At 35.8% G+C, this 21,144-nt stretch overlaps 1 protein-coding gene across 10 annotated transcripts in view; it reads left to right on the top strand.

The window, feature by feature from the left end:
* VPS13B (vacuolar protein sorting 13 homolog B) overlaps positions 1–21,144 on the top strand; it is a 437,850-nt gene that overhangs the window by 83,336 nt on the left and 333,370 nt on the right. For 9 of the 10 annotated variants that reach the window (XM_017730363.1, XM_017730354.1, XM_017730356.1 and 6 more), the window contains one exon: positions 14,754–14,938. In XM_017730363.1, coding sequence (XP_017585852.1) covers positions 14,754–14,938 — 185 coding nt within the window. Of the gene's footprint in view, positions 1–8,374; positions 10,486–14,753; positions 14,939–21,144 lie in introns of those variants that run through there. The other variant, XM_017730361.1, reaches the window with a different exon arrangement.

Raw genomic sequence — 21,144 nt, 5'->3', positions numbered from 1 at the left:
AACAAAAGCATTTTGTTTTCTTATCTCGCTTCCGTAGTTTTATTTTGATTTTGTCCCTGTGTAGTTGTGAAATGGTTGCTTTGTACACACAATTTAGTTTCTCTTTTATTTTCTAGCTTCAATAATAACATTACAAAACCTGAGGATTCTAACTCCCTCATTACTACTGTATAAGCTTTTGCTCAAACTTTTGCTATTGTGAAGGTGTTAGTATTTTTATATAGCTTTACTTCCATTTTCTTTCATCATGTGTCCCCTTACAAGGTGAACATCCCTCTCTTAATAGAAGCCATGTACCTGGTATTCCATACAATTGTATTCTTATTGATAGAATTCGTTGTTAGACTCCTTACACAATTTCAGGATGTGCACCTGCTCATGTCTGCTTTAGGGGTCATCTTGTAAATACTGTGTGCATTTAATGGTATCCCCATGAACTGACAAGGATGACAGCAATTCATGTTGATCCGCAAGCAGGGTGGTAGATGGAGATCTGGCTTCTTACACAGTAAGAAGTTATTTAGCAAGGGAATTAGGTTCTGCTGACATGGCCTTTACCAACAAGGTACTACTGTGATGATGGAGATTTTAGGATTTGCTGCTCACCAAAGAGAGGATTAAAAGTGTATAATGGGGGATCAGGTGAACTGCCTGTTTTTGCTACTTTTGTGGTTAAAACATCTTTGCAGGGTATGTCCAGTGGAGTAATCTGCTAAGAACTAGAAACCACAGTAGATTTATGAGCTTTTTGAGAGTCACGAGATGTAACTGTCATGTCATTGAGTGCAATTGTCCTAGTAAGAGGCAAGCAGATCCTACTGGCAGGTAACAAAGAGCCAGATATCCACAAACTGTGAGCATTAGATCATAAATCTAAGAAGTTTTCCAATAAATTGACACTTAGGTCTTGATTTTGGCAGCCTGTTTTCTTGGCTAGTCACAGTAGATCAAGAGTAATGTCAATTTAGATTGGGTGTGGATTGCATTTCACATGGGCAGTTGAGGGGCATGCTCATTTCTTGGGTCAGAAGCAGAAACAGGTTGAAAACACATGAAACTCATTTTGTAGCATTTGGTTGTGACTATTAGTTATGTCAGTAATTGTATTTAACTGCCAGCTGAAAATTTGGGGTATTCTTCAAAACAGAGAAGAACGGGGGTTGAATGTCTGAACAGATGAATTCAGTGTATGGGACAGGAGAGTTTCAGCCACCTCAGCATTGTGCCAGTTCTGGATCCGGCACGTGTTAAAACCTGTTTGAACTGTTGAGATTCGCCAGTGATAGGGGCTGTGCGAAAGCAGAGCACAGCAGTCGTTCTCTTGGGTTCTGCAGAGCTGGTTGTGTGCCTCACGTGTGAAAGTCAGTCTAAGGAGTGTGCTGGATTGCTTCAGCATTGTCTACTTCTCTGCTATTGCCTAGAAAATGCATCAAAGAACATAATGCTAAATCAGATTTTTAAAATAATTTATTGTTAGCTGGTTTTGGTAGGACATTAAGTGAGCAGTGAGTGGCACTTTCAGAAGTTTGATTTACTGTGCGTCTTAGTGTTTGAGGAGTAGGTATGTCAATGTTGTATAGCATATTATGAACAGTAATGTGGGCTGATTTAACAGCTTTAACAGAAGGACTTTTCATTGATTTTCATTGACATATCTTGCTTTATAAAAGTTCAAGGAGGTCATGTTTGTTTATAAGGATGAAGTTATTTAAAGAACTTTTGTGGAACATTTCTGATCTGCAGTGATATTAACATTTTAAGTTTCAACAAGAACCTTTTGGGGCACTTTGCAACTGCACTGTTCTGGAAGGAGCTGTTGTTGGTTACCAAGAAAAGCACTTGGAACAGTAGGGGTTTTGCATTCTGAATACATGACTTGCAGCTTGATTAGTGTAACAACAAATTAACTTCAGTTGCAAACCTCTAGTTTAATTTTTTTTTAAAAATCAAGTCCAGATCAAATGTTACTGTTCTTAGCAGATGTGGCAGGCAGCATTCAGCAAATCTGTTAAAAGTACACTTTTAATCAATGTAAATTGGAAGCAGTTGTATTGTTCAGTATTGTCAATGAGGAAGAAATTCAGCAGAGCTGACACTAAAGGGTAGTCATTGGGAGTGTTTCCAGTGTAGTTATTTAGACTAATTAATTGTCAAGTCTTGTCAGTGAAAGTAAATTAAGCTTATTAACTAATATCTTTCCAGGGAAAGTGATTGCACATGGTGAATAGTTAATCCTGGTTTTTGTAACTGTTGCCATCAGGATTTGCTGGCATTTACTAGAAACAAGCAAGTGATATTTCAAAATGTGCAGGATTGTCAGGGTTGAAACTGCATTTTGGTTAGAGACTGGTGAAAGGTATTAAAAACCCAGCCTTAAAGCTGAAATGCTGTTACATAGCATAGAACCTAAACAAAAATGGAATCCCTAATGTATATTCCTTTTGCACTGGATGTATTTAGAAATTCTCTTTCTTTTAGTGGTAACACTATGTATAAAATGACCTGGTTAGGATTTTCAGTGATATTCTCAGCTGTGATGCTTTACCCATGTAGACTCTGGCTAGAAAGATGCAGTTCTTCACACAAAGTTTGTCCTTTGTTTCTCGAGAATTTTATCTGCAGTTTGGTGTCTTTTTTTTCTGCCTCTAAGTGTATCTGTGAATTATGAAGAGAAATACAGTCTCTGGTTGGCATCTCTACTGCTAAATAACACATTGCTAGAAACCCATCTGTGACCCTGGGGCTTGGTGTTTTCTCATGTCCCAGTTCATATACACATACCTACCTGTAGCTTTCCCTTCCAGTCCCAAAAGGTGGGAAAAAATAAAATTAGGTCTAGGAAGGATGTATGGTGGGGCTTCAGGCTGAGGACAGCTTCTGACATGCTTGGGCCCTTCAGCACTGTTTGAGAAAGTGCCAGCTGCCCTGGCCTGAGGCTGGCAGAGAGCAAGCAAACAGGTCAGCAGTATGCACAGCACAGACCATTACTGGAGCTGGCACTCAGCCTCAATAGCTGGCAAACAAGGATGCTTGAAACATGCACCCTGAAACTGATTGTGGTGTCATTCTGCTAGCCAGCCCCATTCAAATGCTGGTTATGACACAGAATTCTGAAGAACTGTAGTTTAGTGTTGCAGTTGCTCTCTCACATTTCACCAGTTTTTCTTTGCATCTTCTTTTAAAGGTAATGCCATGGGAGTTGATAGGATTCAAAGCACTGTTTTGAGAACTTGTAGTCATTAAATAGAATAACTTGAGGAAAAAAAATGGCCTTTCATTCATTAGGACTTAAAATAATTCTACAGGCAACTATATTGGATTATTCACCTTGTTTATGAAATAATGCACCTTACCAAAGCTGTGTGTTTAAGGGCTTCTTGAATAAACCATATACTTACTGATTAAGCTATATAAAATGCTGATTTTTGCATTATGCTCATGGAGCATTGTCATGTTACTGGCCAGGCTATAGCATATCCTTTTCTGACTGTACACAGCTTCACTCTCAAGTGGTAGGCATCACTTCCACCTGAAGTGAGGTACCAGAAACCAGAGTCTTAAATTATGCACCTACTCTTACAAGCATGTTAATGTGACTCTCAGTTGAAGCTGATGACCATGATAAATGGTGACTGAAAACATTTTATTTAAAAAAAGCTGTATTTATTTTGACTCAAATAACCCAAATATAAAGGCTCATGTGGATGTTCAGCTGTCCATAATACCTGAGCATCTTTACTGCACCTGTGTTCATCTCTAGGTGGAAGAAACATACTGTCCTCGATCCAGTATCATTTGTTTGCTGTATTCTCCTCATGCTTGTTCCCTCTGCGACCCAGAGGTGCTTTTTTTTTTCTACAGGTATAGTCCTTCTCATAGATCAGGATCTCTTTGGTTCTAAGCTAAGTGTTTGTTTCCTTACACACAAACACTATGCATTCTCAGCGTTTTTCCTCAAGCACTTCTAACTTAGTTGTTTATAGGTTTTTATTTTTTATTGCTATTTCTTTAGCAATGCCTTTTAAAGGAAGTTAAAGTAACCTGTCAGGTGTACATACTGAGGAATAGTATTGAATGAGTACTGAGGTACAGTACTGAATGCATATAAACATCTCGATCTCCATTTGGGCCTGTATGTTTGGTAAATATTCTCTGGTTTTCATTATGTTTTAATCTTTTAAGGGACACCAGCTCCCAGTTTCTGAACTAGATTTTTTTAGCATGGCATGTTTTGGATGAGAATGTTAGAGGGCCATTTGAAAAAATAACAAAAAAGAGAACAAGTCAAGTCAGGCTCAGGTGGGATATGAAGCTATTAAACAGTAAACTGTGAGAATAAAACCTGTTTATCAGATTTGGAAATTGTTACACCTGTTGCAGATACTTCTGATATCAATGGAAGAAATGGAAAGGATTATGTTAGTTCAGACACCAGTATAAAAATTGTGGATTTGTTTTTCAATTGATCAGATTTTTTTTCCCATTATAACATGTATGTTCTTTTAAACAAAAGCCAATATGATTATTTTCTTTGATGTTTAACTGTTTTTTTCTTTGATTTTAATGACTGATTCCAAAATGAACAATTGAACAGAAGGAAATATTTGGTGAACATGATTAGAGTATTTATTTGATAATAAAGAAATATCCATGGAGAATGACAGAATTAAGAATCTGACTTTTGTATTTCAAATGAGCAAATATAAGTGGGATTTCTGTAATGTCACTGACTTAGTCTGTTGCTCTCAAAGTACTTGTATAACTTTGATTTTGCATACATGTTGGATGTGGCTGTGCATGGATATAATACAAGAATATATCTTTTCAATGTGTTTTACTGACAGTATCTTTTCTTCATTATGTGTGTATGTGATGATTTTGATGGTCTTGAAGACTCACTAGGGCTTGTGGAGTTTTTAATTAATTAAATAGATGTTATGAGACACAGTGAATAAACCAAAACTGAACACAGGAAAACTATGTCCATAGAATCTGCTTCAAAGGTTGTATTATTTTTGAGGAATGAATGGTGTAAAGTAATGCTGGAGTCAGTACTTAAAGATGGTAAATTTGGATTTAACAATAATTGTACTCTTTGAAGTATAAAGTATTATGCATTTACTGAGATTGATGTTTTGCTTTAAATAGCTTTTGATAGCCGTTAAAATTCTTTTGAGGTTGGTACTTAATGAGGCCACAAAATAATAATTTTAAAGTCTTTATACTCTTTCTGCAGTTAGGCAGTGTGTACATGTGAACCATTAGTACACCTTGTCCATTCATGTCCTTGCTGTTGAAGACACCCTTGATCCATTCTTTGTTATATTAAAGGCTTTTCTGGTAATCAAAAAAACAAAACATGTTTCCCTGTTTCCAGCAACGTCTTTTTGGTGCTGTAACTTCTCTCTTAAAGGATAGTGGAATTGGCTTTTGAGGTACTGTAAGCCACAGAGTCAAGTCCTTTTGTTTAGCAATGTGGTTGGATTTAAAGGATCTCTCTGCCAACCCCAGCCATTGTGATTTACCTTTCTGGATTTGACAGAATTCAGATACAGAAGTACAGCTTTGTTTCTTTTAGTCTTGTGTATTTTGTTTGTGACATCTCCATTTAGGGTAATAATTTTGTTCCAATAATTTTGTTTCACTAATGCAGACATGCACCTTCTTACTGCTCTGACTAGCTATAAAAAATTTGCCAGAATTTCAAGTAACCTTTTTTCCTCTCATTGTAAATGTGTCCTTTTTTTCCACCAAAATATTTTTTCTATTTATGAAAGAAAACAAACAGCATGCGAAACTTTTTAGTAGAAGAAATTCACAGAAGCCCCCAAATCATAACCCACTTAGCTTTTTGGAGAAATTTTTTTTTCTGAGATCAGTTGTTAGTGTTTACTTGAAGTTGGGGTTGTGTTCAGCTCTTAAATCTTTAGCAAGGAATTTGAAACTGTGTTAGTTCCCAAGAAGACCTTTGAACTGGGTTTGTCAGTGCAGTTTTCTTCACTGAGCACCAGCACGTTTGAGTCCTTCTGGCTCCCTGTTTTACCTCCTAATGGCAACCAAATGGTTCTGTGTGGCAGATTTAGAGGATTGATTTAATGGCTGTTTCTGCTGCTTCTGGGATTGTGTGAAGGGGGTAGGCGGAGAGGGAAAGGGAGAGGTTGGGGTTACTTCCCTAGGCAGTAAAGCAGGCTGCACTGTGGGAAGGAACCGCCCCAGTGGCTCCTGAGATTGGATACACTGTAGTATCCAAAGCAATGGTACTGGATTTATAAAAGCTATAAAAAAGAGTAATGCTTGCTTTGTTTTAATTAACACAGATCTTTGTGGTTTGGAGGTTTATGGCCACTGGCGACTTTTACCTCGTCACCTCTGGTGATTTTGGTCATCTGCAGCTGTTTAGTTACAGCATCAGCAAGTTTCAGCTGTTTCCTTCTTGTCCCCCACCTGCAACTAACATTTACCTACAAGATAAATGATGATGGATAGCATTTAGTTTGGCATTGCTGCTTTTTCACGTAGGATCTCTTTTTAATCAAAAGATACAAGGCACAATTAAAACGTAGGTGTAAAAGTTCTCTGCTTTTCATGATTGATTCCCTTTGTACTGTCTTTATTAAGTCAGTAATTCCCTATTGAAAGTCCCTGCTTCTTTCCAGACTTGATTCTGGCTTTTTTTTGCCTGTAATACATTTTGATTATTGGCCACTGTAATCAATACTGATTTTTCTCATGGTCTTTATATTTGGATCTTGTGGAACATAATGGAGCTAAATGTTATATCCCTTCCCTTGTTCTCACTAATACCCACCATCAACAACAGGAGGATTCCTAGATCCAAGTAAAAAAGTTAGGCCTCCTTGGAGAAGTCAAGAAAGACTGGATGTTTAAAGTGTAAGTTATTAAAAAAGTCCTGAATTCTCATTGAGGGCATTCCATGGGGAAAGTTTCTTATCCCTTTTTTTTTTCAGATCTCCACCCCATGCCTTGTGGAGTTCTGAAGATGCAGTTCTCTAAAGATGTAACTTTATGCATAATATATATGGTTTACACACGTTGAACAACTTAAGTACATAAAGAAGACTGAGGTCTGCTTGTTATCTCCTCGGAGCAGGGAACTTGTAATTTTATTCTTTTATAGATTGCTTGTATCACTTTAATGATTATTTCTGGACACATGTGTTAACTAGTGCTTAGAAAAAGAGTTTTTTGCAAAGAAAGAAATAGCAATTAGTCACTGACATCCACTTGCAATGTGATGGCAGTTCAGATCCCTAGCATCTGTCCCATTGATGAGTCAGTAAGCTGAATTTGATCTAAACATCCTAAATATGTTTCTCTAATGCAGCTGCAGGTTTAACATGTTCCTGTATTGCAATTTCAGCAGCCACCTTAGTTTGTCATGTGTCCAAAAATAAGACTGAAAACCCCCAATCCCTTGTTGGTGTCAACAGATTTTTAGCTCAGATCTGTTGCATTTTGAGGCACATAGGCAATGACCTAGCTGGAAGTGATCACAGACTGCTTTCTTGCCTGCTTTCTGAAACTTTTAATCCATGGGTAAAAAGACTCATCTGATGCTTAGTACAGCTCAAATCATGTTGGGGGAAATTAGAACTTTCTTACCTTCACATTCCAGGTGTTTGTTTTTTCTTGCACACTTTCTTCTCATGGTGTCTCATAGCAGGTTACAATACAGGTCACTGTTTCTCACTTCTTGCTGCTTCACAGTATTATTATTTGCATGTAGCAATCATAATTTTAAATCTAATGGTCATAACTTTAATGTCCAGGTGGGACAAAATCAATTAAATGATTTTAAAAACAACCCACATTTAGAGCTTCTAACATGTCCAGAGTTGTGCATTCTTCCATTAAAAGAGATTTTTTTTTTCAAGGTTTCTTCCTTTCAGATATATTTTGATACTATGATTTTTTTTCTTGCAATATGCATTCATTTTTGCTTCACTGTATAAAGCTGAATTTTATTGTTCCATTAAAACACACACTGTACTGAGAATTGAGAATGGATAGCCTCTGTTCATTTTCTAAGCCATATTAAAAGTTTGTACTCTGCCTATGTTGTTTTGTTTTCACAATTGTTTCAAGGAAATCTGTGGAGATTTTATTGAAGTTTGCATATGACTGAACACTTTGCAGAAGTTTTTTCATCACTGACAATTTATATTTCAGAACTGGCATTAAAAAAATCTATACAGAAGTCTGTTTTAAAATGATACAATTCTTCTCTTCTAATCCCATATGTAAAATTTTCAGCAATACCAAGTTAATGTTTTGCTTTACTGAAAAAAAAAAAAAATTGGTGAACCTTTAAGTTCGTTGTTTTCTCCCTTGTAATAAATTGTATGATTTACAGTGTTTCCTACAAATAAGAGGCCAAGGCAGCTGCAGCTCCTGAAAATTCTCCATGTAAGAGATGATGTAAGATACCAGGCAGCCTTTAGTGAAGTCTATAGAGGAGCAGAAGTTTTGAAGGCATCAGTCTTGGAGACATTTTTGGAATGAAGTGTTCTAAAGCAAGTTTAATTGTTTGGGGTTTTTTTTTTGTGGTAACTAACTTGGTCCACTAGCATGAATAATTTTATGTCACTTTCTGAAGGCTGAAAATTGTGTTAGTATATGTGGACATGTGATATGTTTGGGTTTTTTTGTGAATGGCAGAAACTTCAGTTTGTCATTTCAAACAATAATAGTTCCATTTCCCTTCCTACATATTCCCTTCAGAGGTTTGATATTTGTCATTAAGTATCTAGACATTGTTTCCTTTGCAATAATAGTAGTTACTTAAATGTTAAGGAAAAGGATCAAAACTTTTATTTTTTAAATTGATATGAAACATCAAAATAAGTAGAAATACAGATTTGTTGTAGGTATGTAGATGAAGCCTTTGCTCATGTCTTATAAAACCAGCATACACTTTCTGCTTGCCTAAGAGGGAAAGTATGCAAATACTGACTGAAATTATTTGGGCATTCAAATTACATTCAGGTTTTTCTAAGGCACAATTGCTAGGTTCTAGTAGCAGGTTACTGGCTTTGTTATTTTGGAAAAAATGAACTAATAGTATTTTACTGTACAGGATATGAGTAATAACAAAAATCAAATTTTTTCAAGCATTTTGCAGGTTCCAGCTTTGCAGTTAGGGACTCTGTATAAACCTCTGGACCCAGCTGTTCGCCGCTATATTCTTTCAATCACTCAGAGGTGTTGATTTTACAAGAATGAGTTGCTGTTCCTAAAGTCTACAAACTGAAAATATTTCATAACAGGCCTGTGAACCTATGTGGATTGGTTATATGGGTGCCTATGCATGCTGTATAATAAGGACCAATTCATGTTTTCATTCAAAAACAGCGAAGAAAACTATTTTCTTTAATGGTATCCCAGATTTATTCAAATATTTCAGCAAGTCTGTATTACAGTTTGTCAGCAAACTGAGTACAGCCAAAGTGTATTTAAAAATCATTTAATTAGGACAGATTCATTTTCACTCCATGCCACTACACAGCAAGACTTGCTTGATCATATTTCCTTAAATTTATTCTGGAACTTGTCCAAGTTCAGCTTTAATGAGTAGCCTATCCTGCTAGTTACATTAGGATTTATTTTCCCCTAGAGAAGAGTGTTTGAATTGGTAGTTTTTTAACCTGTTCAGTTAAATGAACATATGTTCAGAACTGCATCTTAACTCTTGAGTATAAAGACTTGAGAAATAATTATTCCTATTGTTGTTGCAGTTCTAAAATGCAGTTTAAGCAGTAGTTTTAGACCCAAACTATGTGCCACAACTTTTTTAATATGGTGAAGAGTTTTGATATGAAGTTGTTTAATGCAAATTTAATGATACAGTATAGAACCACAGATCTGACTTGGTTTACTGAAAAAAATTATTTGTACTTGTATTTTCACTTACTACTTAAATGTATCTCTTGGGTCATAAAACTTGGTTAAATATAGCTCAATACCTTATTAATGATGTATTTTCCGTATTAACAGGTGCAGGTTGGTGGCAAACTTACATTTTAAGATCTTTTAAATGCATTATTTGTGTTTCAAAACTATTATAATAAATCCTGAATTATAATTATACTTTCATCATTAGCCGGGTCTAGTTAAAATTTCCTTTAAGCAACATTTGCTGCACACATGGTACAATGCTTCCCCTGCCTTGATGCTTTTTCCTATAAAAAAGGATTTATTTTCAACTTCCCATTCCTCCAAACTTATCTGAAAAGGACCAGAAGTCTTTATTCCTATGGGATTTTTAAAGTACAGTATGTGTAGAATTTGCATATTGTTAAAAAAAATTCATATGCTGTTACTACTCCTAAGGGACCGTTTTATGTGAAACTTTTAAGTTTTGAATGTAGCATAGGTCAGTACAGTAGCTGTGATGTGTATTAGTAGAATAGTCGGACTTTTAAAGCCAAATTTTCTGCACTGCTGTATTATATGCTGTGATTGTCACAGCTCTTCAGTTTCCCTCTGAAAGACATTAATTTGTTAATAAAAATGTGTTTAGATGGACTTATTGCAGAGTCGTGTTCATTCTGAAGTTTGCTGAAAAATGTTTTCTACCTTTGTTCCTTCCCAATTTTACATTAGGACACACATCTTTTGAAATATTCAGACACTTTGTTCCAAAATACTCAGTTTTCATCCTGCAAAACAGTATTCAGAAATAAGAGGGGGGAAATAGAGAACGTGTTGTGTGAAAGGATAACAAAAGGAAAAAATACCAGAAAGGAAAAACGTAACTGCACTTTTGTAATGAGATAAATAATAAAGGATTACAGTACTTGGCTTAAAAAAAAAACCAGGAAGCATTCTGATGTCACTATGCATTACATTTCTTTTTGCCTGCAAAAGTTTTTGTAACATGCATATCTAGTTTTCCAACTTCAGTTCTGTGTAAAAGAAGTGGGTTATGCCGTCTGTCTAATCTTAAGCTTTAAAATAAATTATTTATTATGTATACCATTTTGTTTCACAGGAGTAGGTCTTCCTAAGTACAGAATTGCCTTTTATACTCCTTTACTCATGCATACTTATTTTTCTTAAATTGCTAAATTACTGAGCTTGGCTTTAAACTCTAGGAAATTTTAGGAAAACAAGTTTAAATTCTAACGTGAAATGAACATCAGAAGATGTTGCAGAACTGTAGTCTCCACCTGTTCTTTTCACAGAACTCAGAGCTGTTCTTTGAGTGGCTACAGGCATATGTGTAGATTTGCACAGAGCATTTTTTGTGTATCTGAAGAGCTGAAATGGGATGCATGTTTTCTCTAATTGTATCCACAAGACAGTGATCATGTGTCCTCTTGTGCATTTGTGTGGTAGAAATGGTCAGAATATGCTCCAGGCTCTTTATTCCTTTTGGGTGTCTGAGTCAAAGTGTTTTTCTTTAGTGGTGTGGTTTTGTGGTTGTGGTGGTGGTTTTTGTTGGTTGGTTGTTTGGTTGGGGTGTTTCTTTCTTTCTTTTTTTTTTTGTTTTGTTTTGTTTTTGTTTTTTCGTTTTTTTTTTTTTAAACCAGGTGGTGTCTGTCTCTATTTGCCTGACTTAATACTGATATTATTTTCAGCTTTTGTTTCATCTCTCCTTAAAGTAGTTCTAATTTTCAGAATAGGTAATTTTCTGATGTTTAGAAAAAATGCATTTTTTAGATGGATTTTTTTACACCAGCTAATTTCAAATGTGTTCGGATGCATTCTTTTCTATGATTTGTACTTTTTGTGAGAAGAACATTGTCAGGAAAGGTTTGCAGTATGTTCAAACTGAAACAGGAAGAGCTTCAGGAGTTTTGTACAGATATTTCCTACCCTTTTGGTGTCATGGTGTCATGCTGTGCTGAAGCTGAAAAAGAGCCTGGAATGTGGTCTTGTCATGTACTCCAGAAAGATCTGTACCTGTCTGTCAGCAGGTGAGGCAGGTGGGAGATGCATAGTTCCCCAAACAAGCATATGTAACTTCTTTGTTCTAGCTTGCTGTTTGATATCCGTGACTCCTGTTAAAACAAACAAAATCCAAACAAGCCAACCAAACAAGGCTTAATACAAGGTCTCTTCTTCAAAGGCCTCTAATGAGGTTTGATTTTTCTAGCAATAAAGGCTGTACCTATAGGTAGGTTCAAACTTCAAAGACAGATTTATTCAAACAGTAGACCGGTCTTTTTGTGGGGGTGTTGTGGGGCATAGTATTTGTTCATATGAAAGAAATTTCTACTACCAGACGCAAGGCTGAGTTCTCCCATATAAACATGAAATGTTTTTCCTTCATCCATGTTTTTTTCTGCAAATGGCATTTGAAGCTGGGAGTATAACTGTGTCATTAGCTTCAAATGAGTTGCAAATCAGAGGCAGTCTTGTTGCTCGTTTCCTCCTGGTTCTCAGTATTTTTGAGACAGGTAATCCTGATTCCCAGCTTTATGAGGTTGGAAAACCTCATTCTGAAGAGTACTGATTACTATTACAGAAGGTTACAACATCTGTTTTTGTTTGTTCTTTGTCCTTCGTCTGTATTTACATCTGTTTTCTGAGAATCTTTCATGAGTATCTTTTTTCGTAAGAATCAGTTTTTCTTTTTATTTTCGTATTAAAATAGTGAGGAGCAATGGCTATTGTGGATGGGCTTTATCTGACACTTTGATCTGTGGTGTAGACATCCACAGCTAAGGAATATTGTAATGTCCCTTTAGAAGCAGTGGGCAGAAACAGTGACCTGCAGAGACATTTCATTTATAATCCTCAAAACTGGAATGAATGGATCTCTGTTATGTCTACATGTGCTGTTTTCTTTCAATTTTCCTTAAAAGGTTCTAGACCACGGTCTTAGGCATGGATATTTGTTTACGCCTTAGGTATCTAACCCTAATAATTCCTCTTGGTCCAGAGAAAATGGTTTTCACCTTGCTGTTTCCTGGTATTGACAAGGAATTAAGGGAGGTGCTCTGTTTAGGACTTAGAGTGAATGCTTGTATGTCCAAGTCTAAACTGAAAGTGATGATGTTATCTTTAGCTGTACCACTGTGTCAACATAGTAGTTGAAAGATGTCTTCAGATGTTCAGAATGCTTATTTCCAAACCATGCTTCCTAAAGTCACATCTGCAGCTTATGGGCCAAAAGTGTTAGCAGCAGAATATTTTATTACTCTGCTGCTTCATCTAGAGCATAGTGATCCTGGGTCTGAGAAGTGATGAAGTATTTTCCTTTTCACAGTTGTCTTGGTGAAGGCCCACTCTCCCAATCAGATGCAGAATGTTCAAGAAGTCTGCTCCTTGTTACCAGAATTTTGTGTCACTTCATGCTGCTGGAGGTTTTAGAATTTGAGCATCACGAATGGCTTGCTTCTGAATTCATAGAGCCTCCTGCAGAGTCTCTACTGCTAGTACTACCTCACATATGTTAGGTCATACAGCTGCTAGCATTTTCTTTTGGACTTAGATAGGAGATGTGGTGTATTATGGCTGCTTCTGAGAGTTCCTTGGAAGGTTTTGCTGATCTGAAGAGTCATTGAGTATCTGCATGTCTTTACATTTTCATTCCATGAGTATTTTGGTGAAGCATGCTTTTTTTCCAGGGCCAATGGATTTTGTGTGCTGCATCAGCAGCTTTGCCTCATTTGAGGTTCTGATTTCCAGTGGAACGTTAACCTACTATTTATTTTTAAGGGGCTTTAAGCATGTCCCTAAAATTTTCTAATGGAGGAGATTCCTCAAAATGAGAATTAGTTAATATGTGCATCAGTGATTATATTTCATGGGATCATAGAATGGTTAGGGTTTGGTGCAACCTTTAAGATCATCTAGTTCCAACCCTCCTGCCATGTGGGACATTAGAGAAAATAATGCTAAATAACAGAAGAAGTAAATTTCAGTGATGAAGTGGGAGGTGATTAGGGCAAGAATGATAATGTTGAAAACATGCTACAGGAAAAGGCTTCAAACTGAGATGGCTAAAGAACCTTTATAGTTTTTGTTGAATGTAGAAAATCAGTCTGTTGCTTTATTTCAGGTAATGGTGTGTATATTAGGAAGAAAAAGTAAATTACTGATGTTGCTATAGTTTTTGTAAAGCATTCTTGTAAATGGTGGATTATATTGTCACAGAGGAATTTATTTCCCAAACAAATGTCCTTTACTTCGCCCTACCAAATGCCTGTCTCCTCCTGTTGCTCCTCCCCAGATGAAAGATAAAGGGCATTGAAAAATAGTAGAATCACTTAATGAGCTCTGTCAGCAAAATACGGAATGTGGACTTGTTTGTATTTGGATATATGAATATTGTCTATGTGTTTTTTGGGTCACTAGCCATATGTCATTTAGTGATGCACTGTAAGCTTTGTAAATAAAAAAAACCGGAACGTTCAATTTTTGAACAAATGTTTTCTGTGTTTTTAGTATCTGCACAATTTTTAGTAGCTCTTTCTGGTGGGAGCACATGGAATTGCTTTTATTGAATATTTTAAAACCAAGAGATAATTAGATAAAAATATGTGATTTTTTTTCTGTTATGCTCTTGAGGGAGATATAAAGTTAAATCATGTAACAAGTACTGTTTAGGTTTCATTTCAGTGTCAGTTGAATCAGCTCTTACAAGATGAAATCTAATAGGCACACAGTTTCAACCTTACAAACTAACTTCTTGTACTCTGATATTCTGTGACTAAGTTTTAAAATGGTTATTTTTATGTGCCAAAGTAATGATTTTCCTTTTTTTCTTTTATTATTTTAAACAGGACCAAGCGAGCTCATGTCCCACTAACAGAATGCATTTTTGAGCTCCCTAATTTGACAGTTCAAGCAACTAGAGCTCAAACCCTTCTGCTTCAAACTATTTATCAGAGCTGGTGTCATCCTGTTGGGAATGTCAGTTCAGTGGTGGTAAATGAAGCTTTACTGAATGAGGTTTTCCAAACTTCAGGTAAATATATGATGCTTCTGGTTAAATATTTATTGTGATACAGAGCACTGCTAGTGAGCATGCATACAACTTTATCCTTTAAATCCAGGTTTTTACTTATAGTGGCTAACAGACAGAATGTTTTTTTGTGTGTATATGGGTATTTATAGCTTATATTTAAAATCCAGGATGTAAGCTAAGCCACTCAGCCTCACTCCTTGGCACCAATTTCTGGATGCATTTAATTTTCTCATACAGGATCATTTTTCCATGCTTCCCTCATCCGAAACATCCACTTTTGCTACCTTATATGGTACAATGTTATTACTTCAGGATCATTTAAAGGTGAAACTGGATTATTAAGGGCTTTATTAATCAATGGCATACATTGAATTCTTTAGAAGGGCTGCAGATGTTTCTCATTATTTCATAAATAAATGTTACTTAACTGTTATGAAATTGCTGAAGATATGTAAGTGTTGGTGATGATTACATAAATAATGAAACTTGTTATCTGTCATCTTTTTGTGAAACACCCATAGATTTTGGGAATAAATTAAGGATTTTGACCGGTTTACAGAGGAAACCAGAGTTTTCAAGTACATAAAGGTCATCCAGAATATTTTTTTTTTTTTTTTTTTAAGATTTCTATGCAGGCTAGAATAATTTAGAGCTATTACTTTTATTTGTTGTGAATAAACCCATAACAAGAATAACAGATACTTTGGAATATACAGCATTGCCAATCTTGGAGAATGTGTTAGGAGAATGATTTAGGTGTAGAAAATTGTGATTTGAAGCGGAGTGGTGGATTAGACCACTGGAAGTATTTCAGCCCTGCTTTTCTTGACCCTTTACATTCTATTTTTCACTTCTCCTGTTTATTGAAGTTAAATCTGTGTTGATCTAATGTTGCAAAAGAACTGCTGTATTTTTGTGTAACCCTTGGAATTACTGTTTAAAGTGCTTAGGATTTCCATTTTTCATAAAAGTCACTTTTGTCTTCATTCCTTCAGTCTGTGTGGGTCACCTAAGAGTGGGATTGTGACATTTTATTTTCAAGTCCTGGTACTTGTGAAGGTAGCAGGTTTACAATTCACACCATGGAGAAATCTGAAAATACAGTTGTTTGATCACTTCAGATGCACTTAGGGTTTGCACGATTTCAAACGAACCTATTCTATTATTTAACGTGTTTCAGTCTGTCAGTTCAATGGACTGTGAAACAGCTCTGCTAACAGTATCTTCGCAGAATAGAAATCTGGAGCACACATTTTAAGTACTTCAAATAAAGTAAATGAACAATATAATGCACTCGTTTTGATCTTCTCTTGTTCATGGCTTAATGTTTCACCTGGTAAATTTTACACTTCTGTAGTTGTGCTTGGCATTAACTAGACTGAAGGCAGCTTTGCATTCAAGGCTATGAAATGATTGCTGTCAATCCCTTTGTCCTAATTTTTGGGTTGATTCTGTAGGCCTACAAACTTTTGTTGGAATACTGTTGTGTAAAATACAGTATCATGCCCTGTTGAAAGTCATCCTTGTAATTAGGGTCAGCTTCCACATACTTTAACAGTAATGTGTATGCATGTAAGCATCTGGAAAAAACCACTTGACTATATTTGCACAGGGAAGTTGAAATTTCAGCTTTTCTTTTGTAATTTTTCTTTCTTTTTTCCTTTTTTTTTTTTTTTTACAAAGTAAATATGAGGATAATGCAGTCAATAAGGAACTTGCCAGAAAACACGGCACATCTGTTAAACACTTTTACTTACATTCAACTTAGTTTCTCCAACATAAAACAAAAGCTGATGAATGTTTCTTGGGAGTCCTTGTTTTGAGTTCTTGCCTGCCACTGCATGCCCTGGTGCTCCTTTGGGCTTACACAGAGTGGCCTTATGTGGCTTGTGTGCTGGGCCTGGCAGTAGCTTGATAAGGTATTTGGGCTCCTCCTCGTGCCCTTGTGTCTCTGAGAATCTTTGTGGGTGAACAGGTGAGATTTACTTGTGTAACCTAAAATCTCAAGGAAAATATTGCCTTTTTCTGATGGTATTGTGTTTTCCCTCTGAGCACAACTTGTTTTTGGCTATGCACAGAAGTAATAATTCAAGAAAATAGCTTTCCATCCTCATGGTGTTGTGGATTGATTGCTTCTTTGATTAATTTAGTATAAATAATGGAAGTATAAACACTTTTTTATTGCTCTTGCCTTCCTTTTCTTTTTCTGATTATGTTTATATTAAATTGTAGTGTTCTTGCAGGAAAAATCAACAATATGCTCAAAGATTCCCTTTCCTTCACTTTATCCATTTTTCAGGGAATCTTTTTCTTGAAATTTATTGCTTACATTCTGCTGTTACAGAGAATTATAAGCTATGTGTTTCGTTAATACAGTGGCACAAATGTTCTTCTGTGTTTACATTTTCAAACTTCTAAAAACCATATTTCAAACTAGTTAGAACTATAGCAGGGCAAACAGCTATGTCTCTATCCAGATTTTTTCCCCTGTTAAAAATAAATAAAAAAGCTCTCCCTACACATGAAATTACTCTGACAAAAAGGAAAAAGAAAAAAGGGCTTATGTAATTTACCTTCTATTTTTAGTGGTCTGTTGTTATCCCAAGGCTTCCAGCAAATCTGCCTGCTACAGGCAGGATCACAGGATTTTATGCGTTCTTGATACTCAGTGCAACATCATGCTTGTTTTATTACCTGTGGATGAAATGTGTCTTCTTATAGAAATGGGCTAGTTATTAGCTACCCACCCAGATCTATTCTACCAAATTTGAAATATACTGAGACTTGAATTTTTTTCTTCTCTGGGTAGCTCCTTCCACATAGCTAGTCTCAAATGTGTTTGCCATTTGTTTATATAGCCTACTACTTTCTCAGCTGCGTGTGACTGTATTGCCACTTTTTGTGTGTGATTGAAGAGTATTATTGGACTGAAACACTTGTTGCTGAGCTCTTTATGTCTTTGTTGGGGCTTTGTGTCAGGTGCTGTTGAGAGTGTTGGGCTTCCTTAACACATCAGTTCAATACTACTTGAACTCAAAAGTGATACCAAAACCTTTGTAACCTCTCAGCAAAGATTTTTTTTTTAGCAGGAATTATGTTAAAAGCATAGTTGTATGCTTTTTCCAACACAGCCATCTCTTCCAGTTTTAAAACTTTATCACTGAAACTTACAATATAGGCTTACGATATGGGCTAGGATGCTCTATAGGAGAGGAACAGATAAATTAAGGGAAAAAAGAAAAAATGAAAGAAAAACAGGAGAAAGAGGGTCACCTAATAAAAAGGGAAGAGAGCTGCAGAGAAAGATAAAACAAGAAGAAGCAGGTAGAAAGAGTTAAAGTAGAAAAGTAGAAAGAGTTAAAGTAGAGAAGCAGTAAAAGTTAAAAAACCCAAAAATTAATAGGAAGACAAGTACAGACACATGAGTAGCAGGAGTGGAGGAAACCTCAGAGAGGAACACATGACTATTGGCCCTTTCTTTCATCTGCTGTGGAGAGGCTCACAAGGTACAAAGGCCCCTTTGGGGACCTGTTTGCTAGGTAACAGCTGAAAGACCTTCTATGGATCTAGTTTAAAAAGGGAGCTCTGCACTGTGTGTTTCCACAAACATATGAACAGAGTTTATTGCTGGTATCTGGGGTTCTGTCCTAAATTTTCACCTAGAGCAGAAATGTTATCTTGCTCCAAAACTTCTTTCAAAGGTAATTGAAGCTGAAGTTGGTCTAGGGATTCAAAACAACCTCTCTGAGCTCTATCCTCTACAAATTCTTCTTGGTAATAGATTAATGGAATACCAGAAAGGGAAGATTGCTTGAAGATTAACACTCTTCTGTCCCCCATCTACTTTCTTTCTTTTGCTCTTCAGAAACCTTTTCCTTCTAGGAGAAAGACACTTTGGTCAAATATTCCCTAGTTTGTTACTAGATTGCTGTCTTCATTAGATCATCTGAGAATTTATCTTTTAATTAACTTGCCCAAAGGCAAGCTGTCTAAAAAAATAATGAAATTTGAAGTCTCAAAAGCAAGTTGTGTGTGTTTGGTTTCTGACAGAATGTAAAAATGAAGTGACTGTACTACCTAAAATTTGTATTTGTCATACATATTAGTAAGGTCTCTTATCTTAAAACTTCCAGTAAAAGATGTGTACAGTACTGTGATTGATTGAGCTCAGAACTTGTGGAGGACAGACAAAATGAGTATGTCAAGAAAGATGCATGATTTTTACACTAGAAATTGTTTATAAACATGTTTAAATATTATGTCTGTCTTAGCTTGAGACGATTTAATTCTGCTAAGAGCAGGCTTTTAATCGTAAGTTATATGGAATTTCATGGAGTTTCTGAAAGCACTTAACTCCCTTCATTGCAATTGCACCTTTTGTAATCCATATATTTAAATTTCTACTTGCAAAAAGTTCTTTTTAGGGTTCTTAGAAGGCAAGATAGTTTAAAAAAAAAATAAACAATTAAACTTACTGCTTGTACTTGAATGATAAAACCTATTCATTCAAGATTGATGGATACTGCCTGAAATAGTTGTGCAAGAACACAAAGAATAGCAAACTTAAAATAGATGGGAATACAAGTGACAAAATGCAGCATAACAAACAGAAAGTAAAACAGCTGCAAACAGCTTTTTGCTCTTTTTCATGGTTCAAGAAAAAGCATTACTAACTTTTTAATGCATTACATCTAAAATAAAAAAATAGCACAAAAGCAGTCTTCAAGCCACATGTAACTCTTCGGAAATCTATGTTTTGATTTAATTTTATAAGCCTTTTGGTATACAAGCACAACAGCATGTTACATGTCAGCTAAATAATGTTAGTTCTTATGCTTGTGAAACATCCTGATTTTGCATTTCAATCAGTGTAAATGTGGAAACAAATACGAATTTGAAATACAACATGCTTTCTACATTATTGCATGTATAGATATTAATATTATTACAATTTTTATTATACAATTTTTAAAACAAAAAGTAAGTGTAAAAATTGCCAAAATATTGGGAAAAGGGCACCAGGTAAGATCTTTCAAAGGTTGAGCATGATTAATCCTATAGAGTAATTTTACTGTGTATTTTTTCCATTATTTGTTAGTAAGTACCTGAAGCACTCAGTTTCTAACCATTTCATCCTGCCAAGAAAATGCATACACAGTCACAGATGGCTTTAGTTTACTCTGGAAAACTGGAACTTGCTACCACTTTTTCCTTGTCCTGTTCAGGTAGTTCATTATTTTGTTGACAGTTCGGTTCCATTAATCTGGTATTTTTGGGAAAATTGCTTGCAGACCTTACATTTCTCTACTGAAGGTGATCAAATAGGCATTGAATCCCTCATGTAAATGATGTCTTAAAGTTAAAATAAAATCTATTTTCCAGAAAGTAACTGTAAAACTATTTTATGCAAGATTTCATGTGGGATACCTTAATGGTTGAATAATAAATTTTACCTCATAAAAATGAAATTCAATAATACAGTAGCTTTCTCAGCGCAGTAGCATCTGGTTGAATCTCATGAGAGCCAATATTTTCCAACTCATTAGGATCATGTCGTTCTGTATGTCGTCAACATTGACTTAGCCAAGCTACCTTTACTTACATAACCGCCAAACTATTAAATAGGTCTCTTGTGGAGTGAAGTCAAATATTCCTCTTATTTTGCTTTTGCCTTGGAAGAAGAGAAGAAAATGTACATACTGTAACATTTAAACATCTGGTCTAAACCACATCAGGGTAACAGTGAGGAAAGTAACAGGATTCAGTATTCTTCCCAGGTGTACATATAAAAAAAGGGTTGTGGAACTGCTGCATAGTTCTTTTAACCACTTAGGAAAAAGACTAAAATAAGTGACTTGCCTTTCTAATACCCTTGTTTTTAAAACGACTTTTTTCCTCTTGCCTGCTCCCTTGCCACCAAACTCCAAAACACAAAAGCCAGCAAAAGCCCAACATTTCAAAGTTTAGTGGTAGTGCAGGTTGTTCAGCTCTAATCACTTCCTTTCAACATACTGACATTTAATCTCTGTTCCCTATAACATGGCCAATTTTGCATTCATTTTGATGGGTATGAATTGAAATTTCTGTCTGAAGTCGAAGTGTAGGAGTGTATTCTCATAATTGCTTGGGAGTGGCAGGACACAGCTGTATGAAACTTGTATAAACAGTTTACTGTCTTGTGTGGGTGACTACCCACACGTGTCCTC

This window comes from Corvus brachyrhynchos, unplaced genomic scaffold (assembly GCF_000691975.1).
Source record: "Corvus brachyrhynchos isolate BGI_N302 unplaced genomic scaffold, ASM69197v1 scaffold302, whole genome shotgun sequence".
In the NCBI taxonomy this organism is placed as follows: Eukaryota; Metazoa; Chordata; class Aves; order Passeriformes; family Corvidae; genus Corvus; species Corvus brachyrhynchos.
This window is presented reverse-complemented; position numbering and strand designations above follow the sequence as displayed.